At 42.4% G+C, this 24,101-nt stretch overlaps 1 protein-coding gene across 3 annotated transcripts in view; it reads left to right on the forward strand.

Moving 5' to 3' along the window:
* ASIP (agouti signaling protein) overlaps positions 1 to 5,723 on the forward strand; it is a 39,380-nt gene extending 33,657 nt beyond the window's left edge. For all 3 annotated transcript variants that reach the window (XM_060772330.2, XM_060772331.2, XM_060772329.2), the window contains exons 3-4: positions 1,889 to 1,950; positions 3,234 to 5,723. In XM_060772330.2, coding sequence (XP_060628313.1) covers positions 1,889 to 1,950; positions 3,234 to 3,410 — 239 coding nt within the window. In that variant the 3' untranslated portion in view covers positions 3,411 to 5,723. The remainder of the gene's footprint in view (positions 1 to 1,888; positions 1,951 to 3,233) is intronic.
* The last annotated feature ends 18,378 nt before the right edge of the window (positions 5,724 to 24,101 follow it).

Below are 24,101 nucleotides of genomic sequence, written 5' to 3' on the forward strand. Positions count from 1 at the left end.
GTTATTTCCCCTGTTCTAACACAAGCCTATGTTGCACTAGCCCTGCTGCACTCTTCTTAATAGGAATATCAAATATTCCTATAGAGACAGCTTCGGGGCTTATCTGTAAGTCAGATGAATGGTATATTGGTCATCATAGCATAGGTTCAGATGCTGATATTTACTGAGAGGCTGCAGGATTGAGGCCAAATATTGCTAAAGCACGAAGAAGGCAGCAGCTGAGATCTCATACTGGGTTGCGTATGTAAACCTATATATGGGGAGTTACATATTGATTGTGCCACAAAGCCCTTGTGTAGAATGACACTGTTGCACAGTTGAACATGCACCTAAATGTGCAGCAAAATGGGCATGGGCATGCACACCTACATGTATATTTCTTTGGAGGCAGTCTTTCAGGAATAACATGCCAGCAAAGCTAAAGCCAACATTAGACAGGGTCTTAACTTTTCCATTTCTTTCTGTCAAAGTAAAGTAGCATAGAATTTTAACGTTGTAGGCATATTGATACAGCACATGTAAGTTGGGCTTATGAAAAAATGATTTTGTGGTTATATTTAACTACAGAGATATTTTAAAGTACGAAAAATTAATGAAAGACTGCACAAAAATTCTGGTGTCTCTTTCTCTGATGGTACTACCTGATCTAAAGGTGATCCACTGAAATTAGTCTGAGGGATGCAGTTTGTAAAATGTTACACAATATTCTTGGCTTCATGTTCATACAAGTACTGTATATATGTGGACAAAATAAATCCCAAACTCTCACAAGGCAACAAACACAAATTTACTTATATTAGAGCCAAGAATATGTAAAAGATGATTGGGGGATGATTTCAGGAATAACACTGAAGAGGGGTGTGAAAAGACATTTCAGCACTGATTAATTCTCAAGATTACAGAAATTGTGAGGCACATTTGACACAACATTCCTGAAGACAGTACTCGTCTTCATAACTAAAAAGGGAAATGAGTTTTTAATGCAAGGTGATTGGACTGAGTATAAGGCTTACCAAGAACTGCTCTTATTGTTTCCCTATTTAAGAAGCAAGACGTTTTTGCAGGTGCTCATCTTCTTGCTCTTTCTCATAATGTTTACATGTAAAGGTACTTTGTGATTTGATGTTAGTTCATTACTTCATCCTTACAGATTTCAGCCCATGAAGGTGTGTCAGCATATTTTGTTATCTCTTTAGTTTAATAAGACATACTGAAACACAAATGGGTGGTAGCAGCCATGTTATGTCTCATACAAAATCTAGATAAGTTGAAATACTGGGAGTAAAGTACATGCTACCTCTCATGTCCCCACAGAGGCTTTTACTGTTTTATTTATTGAGCCTCAGTTGTCCCTTTAGTTAGAATGGGTTCAGTTCCTTTTTGTATAGCTTTCTGTAGGAGGGAACTTTCATTAGATCCTGTCCCTTTGAAAAACTTCAGAGGGAAAGATTATGGCCCTCCTCATCAACTCCTTTGCAGCCAGTCAGTCTAAGGGTGCCAAGGAGCTTAGAGTCTGCAATATCTTCCACATCAAAGATTAAAGAAACTCAGCCAAGGTTTAAGAAGCCAAAGGTTAAAGAAATTAAATGTCAGATTGGAGAAACAAGCTTGAAGTATTAAGGAACCAAGTCTGCAGTTTAAAGAAGAAAAGATACTTAACAGCAGGTGTTAACAGAATTCAAAGCCAGACAAAGTACACAGAAAACAGGCTGGAAAAGGAATCTCTTTGGAAGAAATCAAGAGAAATTCAGTTAAGTTCCAAGTTTCCATCTATTCCTTCAAATAATCATTTGATAGTCAGACCCTGGGAGGTGTTAGGATGACAATTTTAAAAATTAAATGAGAGCTTTTTAATTAATTATTGTTTCTTTGTGTGGTTTTTTAAAAGATTTAACCAAAACCTCCCTGAAGTTAAGTAGGAAAGAAGCTGAGAAGAAGAAATCTGTGAAGGTAAGTGGTTGGCCTCAAAAAGCTAGTATGGTTAGAGCAATTTAGGGAATTTGCAATGACGAGTTACATAACTTCTAGTTTTACATTTCTATTGTCAATAGGTCATATCTATATATTACTTCTATATGTTGTTTCCTTCAATATTTTCCCTAAAATAATAATGGGGGTTGTAGTTAGATGAGGCTGCTGGCAATTCTGTAATTGCCAGAGTGAAAACTGGAGATCGCTCTTGTCCCTTTAAAGATTCTATAGAAGATGGCATTTTAGCAGGTGTTCCATGTTACCTGGCTGCATGACAAGCAAGACCTATGGAAACTGTGTCTTCTACAAACTACTAAAGGCACTAACATTGTCTTCAGTTGTCACCCTGGCAGCTCCACCTAAGAAAACATCTTTGGGCATGCTGTGAAGTGACATTGACGAGAGTTGACGAAGAGGGCTAAATGCCTCCCTCCCAAAATTGAAGACCCCAAGATTTCATAGGATGTAACCATGGCCATTAAAGTAAAATAACAGCTCAACAATTACAGCAAGTGGCTGGCACTGCTAATATCATACCAGATGAAATGCCCAGGCATTTCAAATGTGGGTTTTATCGCAGGATTTTTTATAACTGTCTTACTATAGATACTTCACTTTTTTGTAGCCTGTTTTCATTTATATTTTATTATTATATTATATCACTAATTTTGATGCATTAGATAAATTAATTTGGGGATTTTTTATCAGTGGTTATAGATCTATACTATAAATGTTTTTGAACTGCAGTTCCAACATGGATCATCATTAATTATGTCAAGGCCGGGCTATTGGGTGTTGCAGTTCAACAGCACCCAGAGGATCACATGAATGCTACTACTTGTGTAAATAAATACAGGAAAAATACATTTGATCAGAATGTAACCTACCTACTTCTTGATGAAACCTCTAACTGACTTTAACATTATGCCAAGCAAGAATTACCATATATGACCAAACATAAATCTATTTGATAGTTAAAGCCAGGGAGTTAACTTGGAGTGGAAGAGAAGATGAGTGATGATTTTAGTCAAACATGGACTAATATCTCAGGCAACAAACTAGAAGGGAAAGGGAAATATAGAGAGAAAGAGAATGCAAGTTAGCTGCTAGGACCAGTGAAACAGAAGATTGGTGAAGGATGGATATCATGGAAAACCTGTCTCTTTCCCTCTCCCTCAATAATACTTGCCTAGATGTAAAATAAGACAAACATCCAGGATTTATATAACTTGTTGTCGTTTTCCTATGTTGTTTCTCCTCAGAAAAAAGTTCCGCAGAAAAAGCCTCCCCAACCAAGACCTTCACCTCCTCCCAACTGTGTGCCTACGTGGGCAAGCTGCAAGTCCTCATCTCGTCCCTGCTGTGATTTCTGTGCTTACTGTTACTGCCGACTATTTCAGACAGTCTGTTATTGCCGAATGGGAAATCCTAATTGCTAAACCAAAACCAAGAATGTCACTGAGACTTATGACTATCTCATTGTAGGGGAGGAAGGGGGAGAAGTATCATATTACCGTGGCGTTATGTCCCATAGCGTTATAAAGGACATCTTTCCGTTTCTCACTCCTTTTCACATGTTGTCTTTTCTTGTCAGTTTTGCCTAAATTAACAGTTTTCAGATTTATCTTATGAGCTACTGAAGTCGCTGCCCACTTCACTTTAAAAAGAAAAAAGTTTATAGGATTACTTGATTTTCCCCTCGAATCCAGGTACTCTAGAGTAGACCCAAGTTGCTGATCTTAAATATGACATCACTTGAGGAGAAAGTTGACTTTCCTCTCTGATCCCTCTACTAGAGTAAACCCAAGAGATTTTACACCAGACCCCACTTGAGAGGGAACCTGACTTTTCCCTCCACTCCAGCAACTGTAATAAATCCAAGTCACTGATATTATAACAGATCCCATTTGGGGGGAAATCTGACTTTTCCCTTTGACTCGGCAACTCTGCAATAAACCCAAGCAGCTGATCTTTCACCAGATCCCACTTGAAGCTCATGAAGCAGAATTTTGGGAGTGAAATGTCAGGCAACCACCGCTTACTCCCGTCACTAAAGCGATTCAACCCAAGCAAATTTGACAGCTCCTATCCCACACGTTTTTGGGTGTTTTCTCCAGTTATATTCCAGTTCCTGAGTCCAGAAGATGATCTCTGACCATCTTACCCCCTACCCCCCCCCCTTTTTATGACAGTTTCTAATGGTTCTCTAACAAATCCTGGCTGAGCATACAGGAAGTTCCTCTGTGTCATGGCAAGAGCTCCATCATAAATCTTCCCTCATTGGATTAGAAATGTTTTTAGGAGATGGGGCATGGGATACAGTCCTCTGTCTCTCATTAGATTCCTCAATGTATCTACTAGGCCTTTTGGACCAACGGAAACATACAATCTTTCACACTGACTGGTTAGCATGATTCCCCCCAAAGTTGTAGGTATTATGAGATCTATCTCATGAGGCGAATTCTGCCATAAACAAGATAGTCACATAGGGAGCATGGCATAGAATGGGAAAAGGTGACATAGAGACTAATGGCCTGAAACTGTTTACAAGAGAACAAAAGAAGAATATCAAGAAGAAATTATGTCTCCTCTCACAATTACAAAAGGCACATATCAGTCATATTAGTTTCTTGCAATAAACCAACTATTATTATGAAGCAGCTGGAGATAGGTTATTGTTCGGTGTTTCACCAGCATCTCAATAATAATAATAATAATAATAATAATAATAATAATTTACTTGTATTCTGCTCTATCTCCCCGAGGGAACTCAGGGCAGATGCTAGCATACACAAACATAAAGGCAAATATTCCTAGAAACAACAAAACACAGATAAAGGTAAAGGCTTCCTCTTCCGGCTCTGAGTGGTGGTGCTCATCTCGATTTCTAAGCCGAATAGCCTACGTTGTCCATAGACACCTCCTTGGTCATGTGGCCAGCATGACTGCATGGAGTGCCATTACCTTCCTGCTGAGGTGGTACCTATTGATCTATTCACATTTGCATGTTTTCAAATTGCTAGGTTGGCAGAAGCTGGGGCTAACAGTGGGAGCTTACCCCTTACTATGGATTTGAACTGCCAACATTCTGGTCAGCAATTTCAGCAACTCAGCAGTTTAACCTGTTGCGCCACTGCGGCCACAATTCAATATAGAGGATAATGCTAATGTGGGAAACCCTCATTCAAGGATGAAATTCACTTTAATATAACCTTGCAGCAGCCCTATGTTAGATATGGGAATCACTAAAATAAAAAAAGCCTGTCGTCTGAGCAATAGACTATACCCTCTACCCTATTTTCCCCCACTTTCCCTCTCTTTTCCCACTACCCCAGTCCTCTTTTTCATCTTCATAAGGAGAGAGAGAGAGATAACACATCTAGAATCCATTTCCTTCACTTCTCTAGCTTTTTGTCCCAACTCTCTTCCAAGAAAAGTGAAATGTGTAAGGTGAACTGGTGATTTAAAAAAAAAAAGCAATACATTCCTCAATCGTGAGCCTATTCAGTGCGCTCCTCTACAATCGCCCACATACACCATTCAACTGTATAAAATAGATGAGAGCGATGGAAAATTGGTCTTTGGGGGGAAGGGAGCAAAAACAATAGACGGTGTTTGGAGAGACATCAGCAACACATGTGGGGAACCAATAGCAAGCCCATCTGACCCTCCATCCAGAAGGTTTTCCCATCCTTTCCAAAAACCTTAAATCAGCTGTAATTTTTTTAAATAAAGTGAATTAACCAAGACTATTCTCCAGGTTTTGGCAGGAGTATGTTTGATTTATTCTGAAGTTAATTAGTATACCAGAGAAGATGGTTTGCTGATCAGAGTAGTACAATCCTCCAAATTCTGTGTAAAATGTAGAATAGCTACATCTATGTGTTACGCCCTTCATCCCATTATCCCTAGGAACATGGAACCTGGGTTTTTTTTGTAATGTGTGCCCACAACTACATGGAAGCACATCAATCATTACTTGATTTTTTGGGGAATCACTTGTGATCCTGGATTTTCTTACTGAGACTGGTTTGCATACTTTGAGAACAAAGTTAACAAAGAGGCTTAAAAATATAGATGCCCTGTGAAATGGGCCTGGGAACATCTGCTTTTATGCTTTCGCTCTTTATTTTGCCTATCCCATCCTTCACCTGCCACCCACTCCCAAGAACAAAAGCGATTCAAGATGAAGGCCAGATGTACCCAAAACAATGGAAGTGGGTCACAGGTCTGCCAATCCATTATTTTTTAAAGTTTAGGAAAAAAAGAAAAACCACGAGAGTCTCTAAACAGTGACAGATAAAACCCAAAGCACATTCCTCCCTTGCACGTCATCTAGTGGCTGCTATACATTTTACAACGTTGGATAACATTAAAATTCTCATAACTGTTATTTTTAATCATACCAACAGGATGGAGAATCTGTAATTGATTTTCTTAGAAAGAATAAAAAAGTTGTGAAATTGTTATTAATATTATGTAGTCAAGTAGTTAGGATCGTTATTTTTCAATAACATTCTCTAAAAGTGCAATTTGAAGTCTTCTTATATAATTTTATAATATAAAGTGTTGACAGCAGAAAACCAACCAGCTTGATTACAACTTCATAAACTTTACGCACATGTGAAAAGTACCAACCTTTCATAGCATAGCATCAAACAGTAGTAATTTTGCATGGCATCAGAACATGTTTTTTTAAAATTGACTACAGTTTAAACAGCAGAGAACTATGTAACAATATTTGTTCAGGAAACATACCACAAGCCTAGATATGTGGGATTACCTCTTGTCGATTCTTCAGAAACAGATAATGAATTGTCACACTAAAGTTAAGCATGAAATGTGGAAGTTGTGTTTTGCTGATTAACAAAGAAAAAGATATGAAGAAATATCACCTTTTTATATCACAATGGGAAACATGCAGCCTTAAAGAAACATGCAACTCACAGCCAAATATTATAAGTCCTCAGTAAGTAATTAGATCTTTTACAACTGTGGTTCCCAACCTGTGATCCATGGACCACTAGTTGTCTGCAAGAATAAAAATATGGTCTGCGGCCTCACCATTAATGCTCCATTGCCTCAAAACCATGTGGCAATGAGAGAGACTCATCTCGCAAAACTCGCTTAAAGTGCCAAGGCAATGGGGATGTCGGGAGGGGAGAGGCTGACTACCCACTAAATATTACTACTACCACATCAGCTCTAGATTATTAAATATGGTTTTCTGTGGGCAAGCAGATGGCGACTACTGGATGGCATATGTTCTGTATGAGAAACTAGAGCTGATGCAATCTATCCAAAACAATTTTCTGAATCAGCACCCCAAATAACCAAACCAAATCTAAAGTAGACCAAGAACTGATTCATAACCCTTTTGGTACTAATGTTGGAGAGTGGTCCCTGGTCAAAGTGGTCTCTGTTCAAGTGGTCCCTGATTAAGCGGTCCTTGGCCAAAAAAAAGGTTGGGGTCTACTGTTTTACAAGAACCATTTTTCTCACACACAGCAATGAAAAGGGCAATTGAGGGATAAGGGAAAAGGTGCCCTCATCCCTTGAAAGATAGCCTTTGAAGGACAGTGGCAATGAGCCACCTTTTGTGGTCTACATGACAAACAATACGAGAGCAGTAATATCAAAAGAAATTGTGTTACATAGTCCTATCTTATATAATCTTATTAATAACTTTTTGCCATCTTGACCACATTCTGACATTGTTTAGACACATGTATCCCAGTTTTCACCTGTGGAATGTGGGATGGTATCCATTCATTTATGTGTACATGTCAAAACAACATTGACCCCATCATTAGATACCTGCCTCAGGTGGCAAATTTTGAGTGCCATCAAGAAATAGCAAATGTTTGGTCTCATTTGTGTATGTGCTTTCAAGTCACCTGTTAATTTATGGTGACCCCATAGGGTTTTCTTGGAAAATGAGTTCTCAGAGCCAAGTTTGCTAGTTACTTCCACCGAAATATGGCCTATAGCACCTGGTATTTGTTGTCGGTCATCCATCCAGGTACTTACCAGAACTAGCCCTACTTAGCTTCCAAAATCAAATGGGATCTGATGACTTTAAAGTATTTTAGTCCTTCTGTTAGTTCTCATGTTTTTAGTAATGTTGTTAGAAATGGAGGAAGATGTCCGAAGCACTTTCTGTCTCTTGTACCAAATTAATGTAGCAGGTTTTAGATGTGATTCATCCTAAGTATGTGGATGTGCAATGTGTTATCCTGCTTCATGAAGTAAAATATTTTATGATATCTTGAGGAAGTCAAAGCCAGAGCTATGGGAAGGGCAATCAAACACCCCGGAATTGCCCTTATGGCTATTTTTTTGGCCCACATAGAATTACAAGCTTAGTAAATGAAAGGAATGCTGTAAATATGGCATAACATAATTTCAGTAGGGCTGACAGAGAACAATAGATTCAGTGTAAAGGAAAAAAGATGCCACCTAAAGATTAGGAAGAACTTTCTGATTATAAGAACTGCTTGATGGTGGATTTTGCTTTCTTGGGGTGTGAAGTCTCCTTCTTTGGAGAATTTAAAGCAGAGATTTGATGGCCATCTTCCAGGTGTTCTTTGATTGTGTATTGATACAAATTTCATTGGGACTGCAGTGGGAAGATGGAGAGCTGAAAGCAAACCCTCCCAGCATACCACAACCCTGATCTTGTTGTCTCACTGACCCCATATTAGCAGTTTATATTTTTGAAAAAAATCCATGCCCATTACAGTAATTGTTTTTCACCAATTAACGTCACATCTAGTTTGGCTCTTAGTTAACTAACATGTTGCACTGAATAATTGCTGCATGTCTGGCTTTTTTCAATTGACCCATATTCTTTTAAGTACCTGATGTTTCTTCAATTATTAGAAACATCAGGTTTGAATCTGGATGTAAGCATGCTCAACTGGAATCATATCCCCTCAAAATACTGCATAAAGGTCCTCCTGGCATATGGCTGAGCAGAGAAAATCATGGTATGGAGTGGGGAGGAGAATCTGCAGTTTCAAGTAGAGCCCATCCGCACACCAAAGACCGATTTTGGATCAAAGCTAACAATGCATAAGGTGCTCTCTCTCCGAGTCTTGGAGCAATGAGTTAGAGCTGACCATTAGACCTATTCAGCAGTAGAACTCTCTGCCTTGGCATGTGATGGAAACTCCTTCTTTCAAGGCTTTCAGACAGAGGCTGGATGGCTGTGTGGCAGGGAGGTGGACCAGATGGCCCATGTGGTCTCTTCCAACTCTATGATTCTATGATTCTCTCATTACACAAAAATGTATAATGTATTATGTTTCCTATTAAGTATTATCATGATAACTGGTGGCATGGAGGGTCATTTATTGTGCCATATTGTCTTAATGCACTTCTGAGAAATGACTCACAATCATTTACAGAATATGGAAACTAATAAAGTATTTATCCAAGAAGAGTTTCCTGTGTTCAAAAAGGTCTTGAATTGAAAAAGTATGTCTGCCATTTTCTACAGAAATACAGTTCACAAGCTATATTCACTGCAGAAGAATTATGGAAGATTAATAACCTCTGATAAAAGGGATTGGGAAGAGATACTCTGCTAGTACATATCATTTGGAGTTGCTGCTCAAAGGGAGTGGAGAATTTAGTAGTATAGAAGCAGCTGTGGAGGAAAGTTTACATTTATCCTACTCCCACCTAATGGCTCTGATTTAAATTTTGGAGAATGGGAGACTCAGCTATATGCACCGTATATAATGTAGGCTAATGTAGAGATATGTTGTCACCACTTCTTTCATCTATCCCATTGTTTATTGTGGAATTTTCCCTCAAAACTGGAATTCAAGGTGGCTTGTAAAGTACAAAGAATTGCAAAGGACCCATTCACTTGAAAGTGGGGGGAAGTGAGGAAAAGCAGAGAAATTTATCTTCTTTCATTCCCAGCCCTTGAGATCCTGTGTCTTTCCATCTTCAGGGATGGCAGGGATCCCATGTCCTTTCCCTGCCTTTCCCTGCTTCAATTCAGCTTCCCTCATTTGGCTTTGTTAGCACCCAACTCCTGAAAATGTGTAATCTTCCCTCTGTTTCCCTGAGCTGCTGCCACAGAGTCCTACGGGCAACCACCAGAAGTGGTCTTGAGTCATGTGATGGCCTCGGTGTGATTGTTTTGTCAGTGCAGAGAAATGGAGAGAAAACTGTGTGTGATGAGGTTGAAAGTGTTGCACCCCAGGCCTGAACCTATGATAACCACAGCACCATACAAGAGTCCAATGTATAAGCAAAGAGTTTATTGTAAAAAAAAAACACACATTAAAAGTATATGGAAAAATCAGGTAGAAGGAAATAAGGTAGATAATCCAAAAGGATCAGCAATAGATGATAACCAAACAGAAATCCAAAGGTAACACAATCCAAAGATAGTCCCAAAACGCAAAGGCAGCTTAAAACCACAAGCAGAGAATGTGCTTAGCAAAACTGAAACAGGAATACAAAACAAGAACATGGAAAAACTCCAAAGATACTTAAATCCAAAGCCAAGGCCTGAAACATGAACTAGGGAACTCAGCCTAGCTTCTAACTTGAACGCCACATTACCTAAAGTGAAGTCAGAGTGTACATTAGCTCTTAATAAACAGACATGAAATCATTACATCTGCCATGGAATTTCTGCTTCCCACAAAGCCGTGTTGATCTATGAAGCTGGCTATCTACCCTAATCTGCAAGCATGTCTCCTTGCTTAGGGCTGTATCACCAGGTGCTTTCCCGTGAGAGTTTCCTGTCAATTCGTCATTGCTTGACCCCTTATCTAGGGAGGATGATTCCAATTCCTGTCACTGACCTTGAGGCTTACAGGTAATTATATTCTCAAGCCCTGCTTCACTATCTGAAGCGGTTTCATTTTCTTGGCCTGTATCATTCCCAAGGAAAGCCAACAATCCCTTCTAACTAAATCATCAGTGAACCCATCAGCCCTTGGCTGCTGTGATTGCTGCTGAGCTACAACAGAAAGAGAGACATTGAGGGCTAAAAGGATATCAAATGTTGCAATTAGAACTGTATAAATCTAACAATAAAAACAAAATAATTTCAAATATTATTTAAAACAAACTATGAAAGCAGTAGAGAGCATACTAAAAAGTCTTTGTCATGCAAAATAGAAGATCCCACCAGTCCATACTTCAGGAAATAAAGCCCAATTGCTCATTGGAGGGAAGGATATTAGAGGCCAGGATGAAGTATTTTGGACACATAATGAGAAGACAGGAAAGCTTAGAGAAGAGAGGAGATTCCATCTGAACACGAGGAAGAACTTCCTGACTGTGAGAGCTGTGCAGCAGTGGAACTCTCTGCCCCGGAGTGTGGTGGAGGCTCCTTCTTTGGAAGCTTTTAAACAGGGGTGATTTGAATGCAATATTCCTGCTTCTTGGCAGGGGGTTGGACTGGATGACCCATGAGGTCTCTTCCAACTCTTTGATTCTATGATTCTATGATTCTAAGACAATTATGCTGAGGAAAAAGGAAGGAAAAAGGAAGAGGGGATGATCAAGGGCAAGATGGATGGATGAAATCCTTGAAGTGACTGGCTTGACCTTGAAGGAGCTGGGAGTGGTGACAGCCAACAGGGAACTCTGGCGTGGGCTGGTCCATGAGGTCACGAAGAGTCGGAAGCAACTGAACAAATGAACAACAACATGCAAAATAGTTCTCCCAAAGCCTGCTAGAATGAAAAGATCTTCACTTGCTGCTGAAAAGATAGCAAAGAAATACTTGTTGGCAAACTGCCAGGCGCATCTGCTTAGTGTTCACCATTCCACCCTTTTGGAAAAAGTTCTCTGCCCCTGGATGTGTTGGAGGTCTTCAACAGGGTGGACTGAAGATACATCTTTAGTGTATGTACTAAGGGCAATGGACTTTGGAGAGAAAATTGTGGAAACCCTTAGAAATTCTATGTGAACATTCAAAAGTCACTATAATTGTAAATATAATTCCTTAACTGTGAAGTTTTAAAAAGAGAACCCAACATGAGTGCCTCTTGTCACCACTATTATTTGTCCTTGCAATTGAAGCTTTGGCTAGCTCAAGTCAGAGATAACCCATACTTCATTGATTGTAACATTAGTGGGAAGAACCTGAAAAATATTTATGTAAACAATATTTTGATTGTCTCACCCTGGTTATTCCACAGATATATAAACCCCTTTTTTCCCAGCTCCAGCAGACCTCACCTCTGAGGATGCCTGCCAGAGATGCAGGTGAAACGTCAGGAGAAATGCCTCTAGAACATGGCCATATAGCCCGAAAAAACCCACAAGAACTGAGTGATTCTGGCCATGAAAGCCTTCGACAATACAATATTTTGATTTTTGGGGAAAAATTCCAAACAGTCTTTCTAAACCGTAGATGCTTTTGACATTTACATAAGGTTTGGAGACAATTATTCACAATCCAGGTTGATAGATCTTAACACCCCATTTGATCAGCAGGAAAATTGGCAAAACATGTCTAAACTACAACTGTGGTCTTTTGGTTTCATATACCTAGGAATCACTGTAATGAAAGATATAACTCAACCCATTCTTAGAATTAAATCAGAATCATTAAATGGATGAAATCCAAAATTACGACATGAAATACTATAAAATTATCTCTACTTAGTAGGATCACTCTAATAAAAATTTTCTTATTCCACGTGGGGGTTTTTTTCTTGATTGAAACTATTCCTCCCTACCTCTTTCCTGCAAGATTCAAAATCTGGCAAAATCTAATAATTACATTTGCTTTCAATCATAAGAAACCTAGGCTGGGTCTACCATATTTACCCCAAATATCATACATTCCCCAAAGCTAGTGCTGGCAAGTGAGAATCAGTGGCAGCAAGGAGGTAGGCTAGTGGGATCAATGCGATCTCAACTCAGCTGGGTCAGCATCACAAAGGATTTGGCCCAGAACATATGGTAATCCAGGGCTAGTCAGCAATACAATGCTCTGAACTCAGACACAGCCCTATATTTAGGAAATCTGTTAAGCACCTTTTCCCCAAATACGGATGGGTTGCAATAACAGATATGGAGCTGTAAAATATTACATTAAATATTTTTAAAAAATTCTGAACAAAGAAACTGCCTCCTCCCCATTAATACAATCTCTGTAAAAGTGTGGGGTTTTTTTCATACTCTCAAAGCACTGGAGCAGTTATCTGGCCTTGATAATTCTTTGGAAAACTAACTTTTTATGAGTTATGGCAGCACACCAATACACCTGAAGATATTGCTAGCTGCAAAATATCTCCCTATTTTTTCTCTTGAACATTATAAAATTTCCTACATTGAATTTTATATCAGTGGTAAATGATGATGAACTTCATTTGTTTTTCATAGAATCTACTTGCAGTTTTGATTTTTTTCCACATACACATGGATTTATGAATATGTATACCCACAACTACTTTTTTCTCTTACAAAAGTACTGTGCTTCTGAAGGTGTGTCTGTGCAACCTATAGGTATTCTTGTTGTGGAGATGACCTATTAAGCAGCACCAAAGAGTGAATGTGAGAGAAAGAGAGAGAGAGAGAGAAAGGGCATTATCAGAAGGGGGCATGTCTTTACATAATATTTATTTATTTATTTATTTATTATTATTACTTCGCTTATATACCGCAATTCTCAGCCTAATGGCGACTCATTGCGGTGTACAACATAGAAAAACAGGTGCAAAATACAACATACAAAAAATAATCCACAGTACATCATTATCAAAACATCTCATCAAAAACATCAATATAACTACAAGCCATTCCGAGTCGTCTCATCGTCAAGTTCACAATCCAATACCATTTCCGTTGTTCCATTCCTATGGTCGAGTTACCCGTCATTGCACTACTATTCAAATGCCTTCTCAAACAACCAGGTCTTTAACTTCCTGCGGAATATCAACAGGGAGGGGGCTAGCCTGATGTCTACGGGAAGGGTGTGCCACAGCCGAGGAGCCACCACCGAGAAGGCCCTATCTCTCGTCCCCGCCAGCCGTGCCTGTGACGCAGGCGGGATCAAGAGCAGGGCCTCCCCGGAAGATCTCAAAGTCCTCGTGGGCTCATAGGCCGAGAGGCGGTCAGTTAGGTATCTTGGGCTGGAACCGTTTAGGGCTTTATAGGCCAATGCCAGCACCTTGAATTGAGCCCAGTAGCAGATCGGCAGCCAGTGGAGCTGCTACAGCAGGGGGGTTGTATGCTCCCTGTGCCCCACTCCTGTTAGTATCATGGCTGCCGCGCGTTGGACCAATTGGAGCTTCCGAGCCATCTTCAAGGGCAACCCCACGTAGAGAGCGTTGCAGTAGTCTAAACGGGATGTAACCAGAGCATGGACTACCGTGGCCAAGTCAGACTTCCCAAGATACGGGCGCAGCTGGCGCACGAGCCTAAGCTGTGCAAATGCTCCCCTGGTCACCGCCGAGACCTGGGGCTCCAGGCTCAGTGATGAATCCAGGATCACACCCAAGCTGCGAACCTGCGCCTTCAAGGGGAGTGTGACCCCATCCAGCACAGGCTGTAACCCTATACCCTGTTCGGCCTTGCGACTGACCAGGAGTACCTCTGTCTTGTCTGGATTCAATTTCAATTTGTTCGCCCTCATCCAGACCGTTACAGCGGCCAGGCACCGGTTCAGGACCTCGACAGCCTCCTTAGTAGCAGGTGGAAAGGAGTGACAGAGTTGGACATCATCTGCGTACAGATGACACCGTACCCCGAAACTCCGGATGATCTCTCCCAGCGGCTTCATGTAGATATTAAACAGCATGGCGGACAGTATAGAGCCCTGAGGAACCCCACACGACAAGGGTTGTGGGGTTGAACAGGTGTCCCCCAATAACACCTTCTGGGACCGACCCTCCAGGAATGACCGGAGCCACTGTAAAACAGTGCCCCCGAGACCCATCCCCGCAAGGCGTTCCAGAAGGATACCGTGGTCAATGGTATCGAAGGCCGCTGAGAGGTCCAGCAGCACCAACAGGGACACACTCCCCCTGTCGAGCTCCCGCCGCAGATCATCCACTAAGGTGACCAAGACTGTCTCGGTTCCATGTCCCGGTCTGAAACCAGACTGTGCCGGATCCAGAAAATCCGTGTCTCCCAAGAACACCTGGAGTTGTGAGGCCACGACGCATTCCAGGACTTTGCCCAAAAAGGGAAGATTGGAAACTGGCCGAAAGTTGTCGAATTTAGTGGGGTCCAGTGATGGTTTTTTCAACAGCGGTTTTATTATAGCTTGTTTTAAGCTCGCTGGAATTCTGCCTTCCCGAAGGGAGGCATTAACCACCACCTCCACCCACTCAGCCAATCCCCCTCTGGCCTCCTTTAGAAGCCAGGATGGGCAGGGGTCTAGGATGGACGTGGTAGGCCTCATTCCTCCAAGTATCTTGTCCACATCCTCGGGTTTCACCAATTGAAATGAATCCATCAAAATAGGACAAGCAGGTGCTCGTGTTACATCCTCAGAGACTGCCCTTAAAATGGTGTCCAGACCAGAATGGATCAAAGCGACTTTGTCTGCAAAGAACCGAGCAAAAGCTTCGCAGCGAGAAGCTGAATTGTCAGGGCTCCCGCCTAAAGTGGCAGGATTTAAAAGGCCTCTGACAATCCGAAACAACTCAGCCGGACGGTTCTTTGCAGACGCAATAGTGGCCGCAAAGAAAGTTTTCTTAGCGGCTTTTATTGCCACGGCATATGCCCTTAAAAAGGACACAAACCATGTTCGATTTGGCTCGCTCAGATCCGATCGCCACACACTCTCTAGTTCCCTCTTCCTTCGCTTCATCGCTGCCAGCTCCTCAGTGAACCAAGGGGCTGGTTTAGCTCGGCTACTTGAGAGGGGACGTTCCGGAGCGATTGTGTCAATTGCCCTAGTCATCTCCCCATTCCAGAGAGCGACCAGGGCATCAACAGAATCACCTACCGAGGTGGCAGGAAAATCCCCAAGAGCTGTCAGGAAACCGTCCGGATCCATAAGCCTCCTGGGGCGGACCAGATTAATGGGTCCTCCACCTCTGCAGAGGTTAGGGGGCGCAGTGAGCCTAAATCTGACCAGGAAGTGGTCAGTCCATGGCAACGGAGAGATAGTCAGCTCCTCCACACCGCCACCTTCTTCCCATCCCTGACAGAAAACCAAGTCCAATGTATGTCCAGCACAGTGGGTGGGGCCAGATACTTATTGGGACAGCCTCATGGTTGCCATGGCAGACATGAAGTCCTGAGCCGCTCCTGAGAGGGTCGCCTCGGCGTGGACATTGAAGTCTCCCAGCACAAGGAGCCATTGAGACTCCAATGCCAGGCTCGAGACCACCCCTGCTAGCTCAGGTAAGGAGACTGTAGTGCAGCGAGGTGGATGGTACACTAACAGAATCCCTATTCTGTCCCGGTCACCCACCCTCAGGTGGACGCATTCAAAATTTGTTGACTGCGGGATGGGGCCCCTGGTCAGAGGGATGGAATCTCTATAGACCACTGCGACCCCGCCTCCCCGCCCTCCAGATCTCGGCTGATGCTGCACGGAGAAACCTGGTGAGCAAAGCTGGATCAAATTCACGCCTCCAGCTTCATCCAACCAGGTCTCCGTGATGCACGCCAGATCTGCCCGCTCATCCAGGATTAGATCCTGGATGGTAGTAGTTTTTCCGTTGACAGATCTGGCGTTCAACAGCACCACCTTCAATCCAGAGGGACCGCCACCCCGGTTACACCAATTTACCATATTAGGAGACCTGTTTGGAATTACTAATGTAGTTGTGCGGTCCCTAGGCCGAATTAATGGTCTCCTTTTCCCACCTCTCCCCCTCCCCACCACGACTTCTATGGGGGCCCCTCGGTTAGTGGAACACTTCCCCTCCTCCATGCCGCAGTCCATTTCCACGACCTTGATTTCTGTCCCATTGTTGGTTGTTTGATTTGTTAAGGTGTTACTCTGCCATGTTCTTCTGTTCCCTATATCCCCCCCCCCCCCCGGCCTTATCATTTCCCACAAGCTCCAGCCTGTCTCATCCCGTGTCCCTTCCACAAACAGTTAGCACCAAGGATAATAAATATAGGGAAGTACGGGACCACATGAATAGTGGTAGTAGTTTACGTGCACTGGAGCCGATCTTAAAGTGCAAGTTCTTAAGTGCAAGGAACCAAATCTGGCACTGAGCGCTACTTAAAGTGCGATTTTAAGTGCAAGTTCTTAAAGTGCAAGAACCAGAGTCTAGCGCTAGGCGCTACCTAAAGTGCAGCATGGGCCACTGGTCCTTGCTTCCTTCTCTCCCTCCCCCGGAACGGCGGGAGGGGGGGGCGCAGCGCGGAGGGGCCTAGCAGGCCTGATGGAGAGCTGCTGGTCCTTGCTTCCTTCTCTCCCTCCCCCGGAACGGCGGGAGGGAGGGGCGCAGCATGGAGGGGCCTAGCAGGCCTGATGGGGAGCCGCTGGGCCTTGCTTCCTTCTCTCCCTCCCCCGGAGGGGCCTAGCAGGCAATGGCGGCACCCACGGCGTTGGCAACGGCCTCGGCAACGGCCTCGGCAACTGCTCTTCACTGTGCGAGGGGGACAGCCAGAGCACCAACACTCACCGGTGAGGCTTTAGGGTCTTTAGGGTCTTGTCCTTGTTTAGGGAGGGGAGGGGAGCCGGCCGCGTTGTAATGGCGGCGCTCCCTTGTCTTCCTTCCTTCCTCCGCCTTACCGGATCCTTTTCAGTGCTCCTTGGGTTCCCCCAGACCACTCGGGCCCCTGACAGAACTCGAAGTCCTCTGGTGTTTTTCCCCTCGAGTTAGGGTGGTCGAGGGGGGGGGGATCGCTCTGGATTCCCTCGGATTTAGATTTTTAATCGGCACAGCTCTGATTCTTGTTGCTGACCGCCATACCGGAACCAGAAGCTCATGTGCTACTTTATATTGTACTAGAGGAGAATTCTGCAAATACCATGGACTGCCAAAAAAAAGCAAATGAATAAGTAACCATGGCTTATGCAATGAACTGTGCACTCTAAGGAGCCTACCATGATCTTGGCTTGAAATGCATGTGATAATATGTCACCAGTCAGTTTTCTGTGTTTTTGTTTTGTTTTGTTTGTTTTTTTGTCGTGTCAGGAGCGACCTGAGAAACTGCAAGTCACTTCTGGTGTGAGAGAATTGGCTGTCTGCAAGGACGTTGCCCAGGGCACACCCAGATGATTTGACGTTTTATCATCCTTGTGGGAGGCTTCTCTCGTGTCCCCGCATGAGGAGCTGGAGCTGATAGAGGGAGCTCATCCACCTCTCCTCGGATTCGAACCTGCGACCTGTCGGTCTTCAGTCCTGCCAGAACCCACTTGGTGACCTTAAACAAGTCACCATCTCTTTGTCTCAGAGGAAGGCAATGGCCAATCCCCTCTAAACAAATCTTGCAAAAAACAAAAACAAAAAACAACCAATAACACCAGAACAACAAACAATAAAATATACCTCTATACATATGAATGAATGAGCACATGAATATTTTATGCCTATTGAATCTGTTTTGGTGACAGCTTCCTTCTTTTTGGCAACTAACAAGGGTCTCCTCTCTAGTGCTTCCAGAGGACACATTAGTGCAGTGTTTGTGTGTGTGTGTGTATACACTCTGAAACTTGAAAAGTGGGGAGAAGGTGAGATTATAGCAACATTTTTTCATTTTCTACTTTTAAGACATCAGATGTATCACATATTAGGGATGATTTCAAGCAGATGGTCCTGGGAAGCATTTTCTGAACAGATGTTAGCTGCTTTATAAAAAGAAATAAGAGAGGCAGAGTCCGTTACTGGGCGGCAAGGGAGTGATGATGGAAAAAAAGAGAAAGAGGGCAGATTAAAAAGAACTACTAGAATAACAAAAACCAGATCCTAAATACTTCGAGCAAGATCGAAGGATGCTTGATTACAAGCAAACTCATATGTCATGGGATTTCTTATATCAACCAGGTTGCAGGGTACTGACTGAAGTCTCTGTTACTTGGTATGCATCTCTTTTGTCTCCAGGTGTGAAGACAAGCCATGGGTGCTGGAGAAGGAAAATGCTTGATTTTATCGCATAAAGTGTTTAGAAAGCCATCCATCTACATTCAACTGGTGACAGTGTTTTGATTCATGTTGTACTTGTGTATCATCAGCTAAACACCAAGTCATGAGGCGCAAGGAATGGCCATTGAGGAGGAACCCAAGAAATCCAAAGCTTGGACTTATTTGCTGTCTGGAATATGATAGAGTAGAGATCACCATCAGGAGAAGTTTGGAAAGACAGGTTGCTAGCTTGCAACTGTACTTCTTTGAGTTGTGATCTGTGAAATCACATCACTGGGAGGTTACTGTGCCTGCACAGTGCACTTTTGAAACTTCTCGAGCCATAAGATTTTTTTTTCTTTTTGGCAGTATTCATGCCACTCTTCCCAGTGGCATAAAAGGGCATGTGCCACCATAGCCTCCGTTCCATTAATAATAATTTTTTATTTATACCCCACTCCCTCTCTCCGAAGGTACTCAGGGTAGCTTACAACAATCAATCAGTACCGTCAATTAATACATTAAAATATAACAATAACATTATATAATAAACTAATTATTTCTTGATGCAGTTTAAAAACATAATAATATCAACATTAATAAATAACAAGTTAAAAACTATTGCCTCTAAAAACATTGCTGCATATGGCAGCAGTGAAAACTAAGATTGCCAAGTGGATAGGATACCCAGGGTCAGGCATGTAGCCGGGGGGGGGGGGCTTGGGGGCTTCAGGCCCCCCAATTCTGATGGTGGTCCATGAGAAGGCCTTACTGGTGCATTATTTAAACTGCTATGTTTATTCATATCATGATCTGATCACTATACTCAATATATCCCATATGCATGGGGGTATTGGGGTAACGATACAAAAGGTTTGCTAGGCTAGACCCTCTTTCACTCAGACTCAGCCCCCCCCCCCCCCCCGAACCAAACTCACCCCCCACCCCCGAACAAAATCCTGGCTACGGGCCTGCCCAGGGTGGAGGGATTTCACAGATGACTACTTGGAGAACTAAAGTTACAAGTAAGCAACCTGTCTTTCTTCTCCATGGTCTCTGCAAATCACTGGGGATTAGAGAACTGGCACAACTGGAGGTGGGGTTAAACATGGCAACCACTGACTTCTAACAATGAAAACCAAACCAGAGCCTTAAATGAAACCAGAAGAAAATTTACTAAAATGCAAATGTTATGCAATAACCCTGCCTCAATGTTGTAACCTGCCTCGAGCCATGAGGTAAGAAATAAAACTATTATTATTATTATTATTAAACACATAGGTTCTGACGCAATAAGATACTATAGAACAGAATGCCATATGAACACAACTGTTGTGTAATAAAAAGTGTAGTAGATTATCTTGCAATGATATACAATGCAATAAACTACAGCAAGTTAAATTGCAGCAGGCACAATGGAATGGAATGCAATATAGAACAGCTGTTATGCATGAAGGCTTCATACAATGTAATGTAATAAGATACAGTGGAATGTATTACAAAGAGTACAATAAAATATTGTATATGTCTTAACAGAGAGAATAAGATAAAGTCACAATAAACACAATACAAGACATTGTCATCAATAAAGCCTTAGAAATGTGTGCTACACAGGAGAACAGAACTACTCTCCCAATAGAGGTCTTTATAGGCCACTGAGTCCACTCTATAGTGAGTTGGTCTGGAGAACCTAGATTGCCAGAAATGGGTTTCTGCTTAGGTTGGTATGTCCCCTGCAAGCACAGACAAAGACCTGTGCTGACCAAACATATACTTGCACCCTATAATTTCTGCTAGAAATGCTGCCCATTGATTCTGATATATCTTGATAGCCTCAGAACATCTAATCCAGGGGTTCTCAAGCTAAGGTATGCGGACCGGATGTGGTCCTCCAAAGTCATTTACTCAGCCCCTTGTCTAAATTTTAGACTTAGGGTTACCGTAAGTCTGAAACAACTTCAAGTCACACAACAACAACAACAACAACAACAACAACAGCAGCAACCTGAATTAACTTGACTATCTGATCAGCCAAAAGGAGGCCTACATTCCCATTGAAATACTGGTAAGTTTATGCTGGTTAAAATTGTATGCAAGATATGCCACATGTCCTCATTCCACCAGAGATTTCTGACACAAGGTAGGTAGAAGCAACAACCCATCACTTTCAGCAATTGATCCTTGGTAAAGTAGAAATGGGAGGGTTTTACATTTGTGGCAATAGTATCATGATTGAGAATATGTAGACTTGTAAATATGAATCATTTATTGGTCTTTGATACCAAGGACCACGATATATTTCTGGGAAGCCTTGCGGGAGTGGGGCTTGGGGCTACAGTTTTACAGTGGCTCCGGCCCTTCCTGGAGGATCATTCCCAGAATGGGGCACCTGCTCAGCCCGCAGCCTTTTTCTTGTGGGGTCCTGCAGGGCTCAATATTTTCTCCCATGTTAACATCTACATGAAGCCACTAGGTGAGAACATCTGGAGTTTTGGAGTTCAATGCCAGCTATATGCAGATGTCATTCAACTCTACCACTCCTTTCCACCTGCTGCTATGGAGGCTGTTCAGGTCCTGAACCAGTGATTGGCAGCTGTGATGGTCTGGGTGAGGGTGAACAAATTGAAACTGAATCTAGACAAGACAGAGGTACTCCTGGTCAGTTGAAATGCTGAACAGGGTATAGGATTATAGCCTGTGCTGGAAGGGGTTACATTTCTCCTGAAGACACAAACACGCAGTTTGGGTGTTCTCCTGGTTTCATTGTTGAGCCTGGAACCCTAGGTCCTGGTGGTGGCTAGGGGCACATTTGCACAATTGTGTATCTTCCTCTATGAACCATCGCAGAAATTAAGATCTTCTCGGGAGGCCCTGCTCTTGGTCCCACCTCCTTTGCAGGTGCGGTTGGTGGGAATGAGAGATGGGGCTTTCTCAGTGGTGGCCCCTCAGCTGTGGAACTCCCTCCCCAGTGATATTAGATCAGCCCCCTCCCTTCTGGTTTTCAGAAAGAAAGTGGAAATGTGGCTTTGGGACCAAGCCTCTGGATAATAATTGTACTGCAATAAATGGATACAGAATATGTGCAATGAGTACTGGAATGGCCCCAGATTACAATTGTGGATGCCATGGTTTTAATAGTTGATGTAATGTTTACATGATTAAATTTGCGGTTTTAATTTAAATTGTTATTTTAATTGTATGTTGTTTTTTAAGGCATTGAATTGTCACTTATGTGTAAAGCTGCCTTGAGTCCCCTTCGGGGTGAGAAGAGCAGGATATAAATATGGTAAGTAAATAAATAATTTACAGATCCACAACTGCAGTACTGAATTCCAACCATCACTTTTAAACATCATTGTCATAACTTCAAAAGGCATGCCTGTTGTGACATCCCAAAGCATTATCCCGAAGTCTCTAGTTTGGGTCCTGAAACCCAAACTGCCAATGCTTTCTCCGCCATGAAAAGACAAAATAGCTTTATGTACTGGATGCTCCCCTCCTTCTCCAGAATATGGACAGCACACTGAAGATTGTGTAGCTATATTTTATTTAATAACCCTCACATTTTATTATTCCATAGCTCATGTCAAGACCTGATGCCAAAAATACGCACCTTTTTTTGCTTTTTTTTTAACTTCCAAGTTTAAATCAGACCTTTTAGTAGTTGCTATCTTTCAGTCTTTGCATACCAGCACGGCACCTTCCAAAGCCACAGCTTTCTGCTGCTTACCTATATATCACTTCATGGGCAGATGTAAAAACAATGGTTGCATACAATGCCGATGCAGCGAGATAGGTTTGCTCTTTTTAGTGTGGACCAAGGCCTTCACAGATGGCTGTTTGCATAAGAAAGTGCTGTAGAATTACCCGATAAATTTTTGTTAAAATTTCTGGAAGCATATTCCATTGAAAATAATGATATAAGCCTCTTTAAGTATACAGATCATGCCAATAAGAAGCCCTTTCTTGTTCTACAGCATTTTGCAGGTTAACACTGAGCCATGTGTTAGTAATTTATATCCTTCCAGCCCTTAATTTTATCCGTTCATTCAGGGGTACTGTTGCTTTAATTATTCCCTTTTCCCTTCCTCTTCATTTTTAAAGCAGTGTCTGCTAGTTTTAATTATTTCCGTCCTGCTTATTCATCTGGTCAGTTCTTCTGAATCAACCCTTTATCTTCAACTGCTCATTTGTTTTTACATTATTGCAATTTCAGTAATTTAATTGCATGCATTTACGCAATAGTTCTTTCCCTTCTGCCACCATCCTGTTTAATCCTCAGTAGCTTTGTGGGTTAAGTTAGGCTATGAAAACATGGTAGTCTTACATTGGATCTAACTGCTGTATACCGGTAATCCAGTTTCAGAATGCAGATTAAATGCATTGAACTGGATTATGTGAGTCGACATATAATCCAGTTCAATGCAATTAATATGCATTCTAGAAATGGATCATTTGCCAGTGTAGATCCAGCCTTTTAGGGCCTCATCACACTAGAGGGAAAAAATCCACTTAAAATCCGGTTTCTGCTTCTTGCAGAATTCTGGGGTTTGTAGTTTAGTTAGGAGTCTTTAACAGTCTCACTAAACTACAAAGCCCAGAATTCCACAGGAGGCAGAAACTGAATTTAATCTGGATTCATTCTCTAGTGTGATGAAGTAGTATGTCTTTGAATGAACTTCTATGGTGTATAGGAATTTGAATCTGGGCCTTTCTGAATCCTACAGCCTTATCACACAGGACAAAAGCATTGTAGGGCACTTCTGCCCCAGTTCACCCATGCAGCACCACGCCACCCATCAGACACAGGGTGACTTTTAGTGGGGCTCCATGGGTGAAAAGGGCAGCAGCATGGAAGGACACTGCCGCCGCCAACATTTAAGCCTCCCCGTGTTCCATAAGGAAAAACATGGTATCCACAAGCATCAGCCACATGGTAATGCTTCCCCATGTATGACGGGGAGGCATCAGCTGCCAGCCAGGGCACTGGGATTGCCCCACTGACACCCCAATGATGCTCCGATTTGCCATGGAAGCTGGTGAATCACTATGCTGGACTTCATCTATTAAACAGCCCAGGAGATAGTCCACTGGGTAACTGTTCTA

The sequence above is a fragment of the Anolis sagrei genome, chromosome 4 (assembly GCF_037176765.1).
Source record: "Anolis sagrei isolate rAnoSag1 chromosome 4, rAnoSag1.mat, whole genome shotgun sequence".
NCBI lineage: Eukaryota > Metazoa > Chordata > Lepidosauria > Squamata > Dactyloidae > Anolis > Anolis sagrei.